Source organism: Ursus americanus, chromosome 14, assembly GCF_024610735.1.
Source record: "Ursus americanus isolate L20-20 chromosome 14, mUrsAme1.1.p, whole genome shotgun sequence".
Lineage (NCBI taxonomy): Eukaryota > Metazoa > Chordata > Mammalia > Carnivora > Ursidae > Ursus > Ursus americanus.
In genome coordinates this window covers 62541897-62548347 of record NC_142140.1, presented here as the reverse complement: position 1 = coordinate 62548347, position 6451 = coordinate 62541897, and the positions used below count along the sequence as shown (strand labels likewise).

Sequence of the window (6451 nt, the reverse complement as noted above, 5' to 3'; positions counted from 1 at the left end):
GCCCGCCACCCACAGATGACAGACAACACTTCAGTTGTATAAATCGTCTTTAATTCAGAAAGCATGGAGTGGAGACCCCGTCCCCTGGGAGCAGAGCCAGGAGATGGGTGGAGCCTGAGCGGGGTCTGTGTGGGTGAGGGGAATATGTACCCTTCTTGCAACAAGCCAGAAATAGAAAGAGCCTGAGGAAAAGTGACCTGCCTCTGAGCCCGAGCCCCTCGCTTTAGGGTCTCCTCCGTCTTCCCTGCCAGGGTCTGAGGCTACTCGGAGCCTTCCCTCCTAGTTCACTGGTGGGTTCGGGTCATTTTCAGGCCTGTCTCTAGCTCTCCACGCTTTTCAGAAACACCTAGTCAGGCCCTTTTTGGGTACCTAAAACTTAGCTGAAGTTATAAGCTGTAAGGTAAAGCAAGTTCTACTAAGTTAGAAGCTCTGGGGTTATATGAGGTCTAGAGCCCAAGAGGCCCTCACTGTCCTTGGCCTGACTTATCCGGGAGAGGGGCGGAACTTATTGCTGAATTGGGGTCTCTGCACTGGGGATCAAGGCTGTGTCCTGTTTGTTCTTTTTATTCTAGATCCGTTACTTTAGAGACCTCAGCTTTAAAGGGGACCTGGAAGGAATTCCTGCTGAGGTAGCTAAGTGTTCACGTCCCCCCAACCCAGGCACCGCCAAAACATGCCGTGGTTTTAGCTCCTTGGCCATCCCAGCTTCCCTACTATGACCCAAGGATTCCTTCCCAAACTCCTCTGTCCTTCCTCAGACTCCATTTCCCCGGCAGGACCCCAAGGTGAGCCGCAGGAGCTAGAAACTGCATGTAAAAATAAGGTTAGCATTCTATAGGAAGAATCGGATTTTTAGAAAATCTAGGAAAAACAAGAAGCATTTCCTGATTCATCAACAAAGTTCTTGATGAACCATAGCTGGATTCTTTCCAGAGCTCACCTTTAATAGGTATTACTAGAGAAGGTAGGAGGGTGGGTCTAAAACCCACTCTCTATGAGCATTGATATGGCGGTATAGGCCCCAGTTCCATCCTGGAGGCAAGAGCTGAGAGTCGTGGTCCATGTCCTAGAGCTGAGATTCAGAAGGAAGTATGGCTCCACATGCGTCTAGAACACCATGCTCTAGAGCTGGGTGTCTTTGGGATAAGAAAGTTAAAACTGTGGTGATCTGACACTGGTCCTGGTTCAGGCTGAGGCCAGCAGCTGGACATGGCTCAAATCTAGCCTCTATTTGGAAACCAGGGGTCCATGTGGGTCAAGGACAGAAGCCTGATGGATCCAGAACGGAGCCTGGCAGCACGCCAGCATCCCAGCACAGAGCCTTAGTGCAAAAAGGGCCCTGGCTAGGGTGCCTGGTGTTCCAGAACCTGTCCAGAACAAGGCAGAAGGTGGAGTAGGGCAAAAAGGAAACTAATCCTGAGCTCTAGTAGACCTCTATAAATCTATGGCTCAGTGGCAATGAAGAGAGCATACGGCTCCCGGAACTGGCTGAGCATGGGGTGTGGAGCATTTATGTCCTGGGTCAGTCAGTTTGGGAACCCCCCAAGCCTTCTTGGGAAAAGGCTTTGGGGGGCTGTGAGTGTGGAAGGAAAAAAGTGATCAGCCAGGACGGTTTTCAGAATCCCCTCCTCTGAATTCCTCCCAGGAGCTGGAAGCCTGGGTGGGGAGTCACAGCCAGCCCCTTGGCTCCCTCACGATACAGCACCTGCTGGGACCTGGCTGCTCGGGGCATGAGTGTGGCAGCGGGTGAGGGCAGGGCTGGGAGCTGGGCTGGGGGACGGGCTGTGGCGGTGGCTGGCTCCATGCAAGGGCAGGGAGCCTCCAGTCCACGGACTACATTTCAGGGGGCGGGGGACTGGAAGGGGAGGTCTCGGGGACACTGTGGAGCGAAGGCTCCCGGTACATGGCCACTGTGAAGGGGAGAGAGAGGAACAGGAAGGAGAATTAAGCATGGAGAATGCTAGAAGGAATCAGAGGTCTGAAAGAGTGCCCTTCCCCGACACCTCCTCTGGGACCCCAACCCACAGGAGGAGGGCTGCCCAAACCCCCAAAGGCCAAAGCCTTCCCGGCTTGACCTGTCATAACAGGTGTCCTCTTGGATACTTGTAGCCCCCACATTGTGTGTCACTCAATGTCCACGTCAAGGCCAGCACCCTCCCGTGTGGCCCACATTTTCTGCAGTCCATACTCACCCTCCAGGAGCTTGGGCACAAAGTGGGCGGCTGCCTTGGTCTTCTTGACTCGATTTCCCTTCATGACTCGGCCCTCCTTGTCCAGGCCCAGGTACCAGGCCCGGCCAGAGCGGCGCTGGCGGTAGAGGGCAGAGGCGTACAGGACATAGTAATTATCGAAGACGCATTCCTTAAAGCGACACTCAGCTGTGAAATGTGGCTGGGGAGACAAAGACCCAGAAAGGCACACACAGACAGACAAAAAGACGTATCACTGGACAGAAGGGGGCCCTGGGAAGAATGAGCCAGGATAGAATCCATACATTTTGGACTGGGAAGGGCCCACTTCTCACTCCATGCGGAAACTAGGAGAAAGGGAGGATGAGGGAGAGTCTGGTCAGCCCCTGATTGTTAGAAACTAGATTTGTGGGGGGCAGGGGGCTGGAATAAGAAGAAACTAGATTTGGGGGGCAAACCCCAGGCCACTCAGCCTCGTCGTCTCACCGAGCTGTAGAGCAGCCCCTCGGCATTCATGGCCATGTAGTGACCCAGCTTGGCACTCTGGATGGTGACCACACGGAGCCCCACAGGGATCAGGTTGAAGTGGGCTGGGGGTGTAGAGAGGGGGGCATCAGTGCCCAGGGCCTCAGACCCCCAGCCCAGCTCCCCCCAACCCAGTTCCTCCACTTCCCTCAGGGGTCAAAGAGTCAGACCGAAAACAACATCACCGGAAGTGAGAATAGGATGGTCACCTCCTATCCCCGTGCTCTCCCCTCCCATCCAGCAGCTGGCTTCCCCTCTCACTGAAAGAGCTGGTGTCCTCTGGGGTGCCCTGGATGCTCCCATCAGGATTCGCCTGGAGGTAGAAACCCTGGCGGCAGAACAGTTTGGTGACGATGCCTTTGAGCTGAGGCTCTGGAGAGAGAGAGACATTCATCTTTGAAAATGACATCTCTGTTCCCAGAACCATTCCTACACTTGGCGGGATCGGAGGAAAGAAAGAGAGGAGAATGGGTGGGGAGGATGAGGGTCCCCGGGGCCCCAGCTCTCTGACCCTCTAAGCAGGCTCTCTCTCCCACTTCCTCTCTGACTCTGGGAGGAAGCCGGGGTGTGGGTCCCTTCTGCTTCCTCTAACCCCCACCTTTCCTTTTAATTTATTGACATTTATTTAAATGGCTTAATTCCTACTCTACAGCTCCACCAGGAGTGGGGGAGGGGAGAAGAGGAAAGAGGAAGGGGAGAACCATCAAAAGGCAGAGGACAGAGGGAGGCAGGCAGGGCTGCAGCAGGGCCAGAGCGTTTGTGACTGTGGGGGGCGGCGAAGTGACCACGGGGTCGGGGCGCCCCCTCCGGAGTGGGGGTGGGACTGGGCCCGACGCTGACTCAGCACCTGCTGCTGCGGCTGCCGCTCGCTTGGCGCGGGCCTTGCTTTGGCCCAGTGCCGGCCTGTCTGACACTGACCCATCTGTCTGTCTGTCTGTCAGTCCGCGGGCTCGCGGGGGCCCAGCGCTCCCTGAGGCCCAGCCTCTCCCCTTCGGCCAGGTAACCCGCCTGAGGTGGGGGACATTCGGCACCAAACCAAGGAAATGGGGGAAGGGGGCCGGGGAGCTGGCGAGGCAGGCGGAGTCACGTGGGGGCCGGGTCCCACTCAAAGGGTGGGCTGCGGACCGTACCACTACGGAGGGCCGGCGGCGGGGGAGGAGGGCACGAGGGGGCTACCCCTAGGGGAGCTGGGAGCAGGCGGGAGCGGGGCCAGAGGGACCCCTGCCAGTCGTGCCTGGACGGGGACCACGCGGCAACCCTCACAACTCTCCTTCCCTGTCCCTTGCTCTCGGCCGACTTCCCCGTACCCCCTTGTAGGTGGTACGACCCCCCAGTCTCAGAGCGGGGCTCTCGCCCGGTACTGGGTCTGAGTTCCTCGCGGCAGAGGGTACCCCGAGCATGTGGGAGCCGCTTTCAGAGTCGCGTAGGGGGTAATGGGGGGGGGGTGGCGGGCTCCCCTCTTGAAGAGCAGGTCACCGAGGAGGGCGCACAGAGGGGCGGGCTGGCGAGGTAGCTGCAAGGACACCCGGGGGAGAGCTGGGGAGATTGGCGCCGAGCCAGCGAGGCTCGGCCAGCAGGAACCGAGCCAAGGCGTGGAGGAGCGGGAGAACCGGGGCGGGGGCGGGGCTGCCAGAGCTGCAGAAACCCTCGGGGTGACCCAGGCGTCCGGAACCCCCAGGCCCCTCCGCCCGGCATTGGAAGAATCGCGAGAGCCGGCACGTAGGCGGCGGACGGTGGGGGTGGGGGTGGGGACTCCTGTGTTGGGGGGGGGCGAGCCGGAGCCCAGAGGCTTCGGAGCGCCAGACCTAACCCCCCCAGCCTTCCCCTTGCCTTCGACAGCAAGGAGACTCGGGGTTATGGGCAAAAGAGAAGGGAAACTGAGGCATGGTCTGGCAGAGACTGTGTGGTCATGGCCCACCCCTTTCACTTTCGGGGAACCCCCCTCAGTCGGGCCCTATCCTGCGGAGTCCCTGGCCTCAACCTCCCAGGCCCGGAGACCCCGCTCCAGCCACTCACCAGGGCCGCGGGCCGGCCGCGCGGGCCGCCCCCCGCACAGTCGCACCTTGGACAGCAGGACGAGGAGCTGCTTCTGGCAAAGGGACTTGGTGCCGCGGGGACACACGCGCCGCTGCGCCGATACGGGCCGGCTGCCCCCGGGCTCGCGGACCTCCCGCTTCTGCCGGATCAGGCTACTGGCCAGAGCCGCCATGGCGCCCCGGGAGGAGACACCCCCAAACCTGCGGGCGCCCGGAGCGCGCTGGGCTCCTCAAGAGAAGCCCGTTCACCAGGGCATGTTCCTGACGCTGGGGTCCCAACTCGCCGCCTCACCCACGGGACCTGAGGATGAGCCCCAGGCCCCCCACCCTTAAGCCGCCAGCTCCCACCGTTGGGCCCCGTGCTACCTCCACTGGACCCAGCAGCCTATGTATCTGTTGACCCCACCCTCGACTTTTGCCCCCTACTGAAAACTACCCCCTTTCCTGTTCTCCACTGTCCCTGTCCCCACTTCCCTTAGGCCAAAGTCAAGACCCTCAAAATTTGCAAGATGTGGTTCCAATACCCCCAGGCACCTTTCCACCCTATGTTGGAGACCCGCACTCCTGCCAAATCCACTTTTGTAACCTAAAGGGTGCGGGTCCTTAGCTTTGAGTATATTAGCTCAACCCCATCCCTACTGGGGCACTGCCAATGTCACAGAGGAACCCAACCTTGCTGTCTTTGCCACCCTCTAAGTGGAAAGGATCCCCCACTTTTTTCAATGAAGTCCCCCAAAACTGTCTGGGAAAACCCAGGCTGTCCCCGTTCAGCGATTAAGGGGTTCCCAGACCCTGTCTCTGGACAATACCTTTTTTCACCAAGTCACCCCCATTTCTAGGGGTATATGGTTCCAGCTGCTGAGCCCCTTTCCTCACCTTGTCACCCTCCACTCCTTTTGAAGTCACCTCCAAATCCGCCCTTCCTAGTGGATACACCGGGTGGTTTGTCTGGAGGGTCTCTCACCTCCAGATAAGGAGCATCCTGTTTTTTTTTTCGCCCCCTCGTTGCCCCTTAATTTCCTCGGGGACAGCTGGTGCTGCTTAGATCCTACGCCCTCCAATTCAACCAGCCCCCCGAGAGGAGTGCACCCACGTTATCACCAGTTCCCAAATGTGAACAGGCCCCCTACAAGTCAGAGTGCATCAGAGCTTTCTGCGACAGGGCTTCTCGTCTTCCCCAGGACAGCCTATAGCACCCCTCTTCCTTCCCCGACGCCCCTCAACCTGTCCTGTCTTGTTGATCCGGCGACGGGTGGCGCTGGCTCCGGTTCCAGGCTCCTCCCTCCCTGTCCCTCGCCAGCGGAGCTTCCCCCCACGCCGGGCTAGGCGCCCCGGACCCCCGGAAGGAGGAAGGGTGTCTCCGCAGAGCGCCCTGGGCCGGCGAAGTCAGAGCACTGGGCCGGGCGGCTGGACCAAGCAGAGCGGCGGCGGCGGCGGCAGCGGCAGTGGGGAGCTGAGGCGGCGGCGGCGACAGCAGCTCCCCCTCCTCGCAGAGCCGGCCCGGGGGCGGGGCGGGGGGCGGAGACGCCTGGAAAGAGGGGGGTGCAGCCGGGCGGGCGGAACCCCGGGGTTCCTTGAAGGCAGGGAGTGGGGACGGTCTTAGAGGCAGGCGGAGCCGAGGCAAGGCCGCACGTCTTGGGGTTCAGAGGACAAGAGACAAGGAGGTGACTCCACTGAACGGAGCCCTGGATGGGAGGAGAG

The 6451-nt window shown here is 60.0% G+C and overlaps 1 protein-coding gene across 1 annotated transcript; it reads right to left on the bottom strand.

Annotated features, from left to right (window-relative positions):
* Positions 1 to 37: 37 nt before the first annotated feature.
* FGF11 (fibroblast growth factor 11) lies at positions 38 to 6184 on the bottom strand. The gene is made up of 5 exons (XM_045797370.2): positions 4731 to 6184; positions 2976 to 3086; positions 2676 to 2779; positions 2193 to 2391; positions 38 to 1910 (listed from the first exon to the last, which is right to left on the bottom strand). The coding sequence occupies exons 1-5, from the start codon at positions 4921 to 4923 to the stop codon at positions 1834 to 1836; spliced, it is 684 nt and encodes a 227-aa protein (XP_045653326.1). The 5' UTR covers positions 4924 to 6184; the 3' UTR covers positions 38 to 1833.
* Between the last annotated feature and the right edge of the window lie 267 nt (positions 6185 to 6451).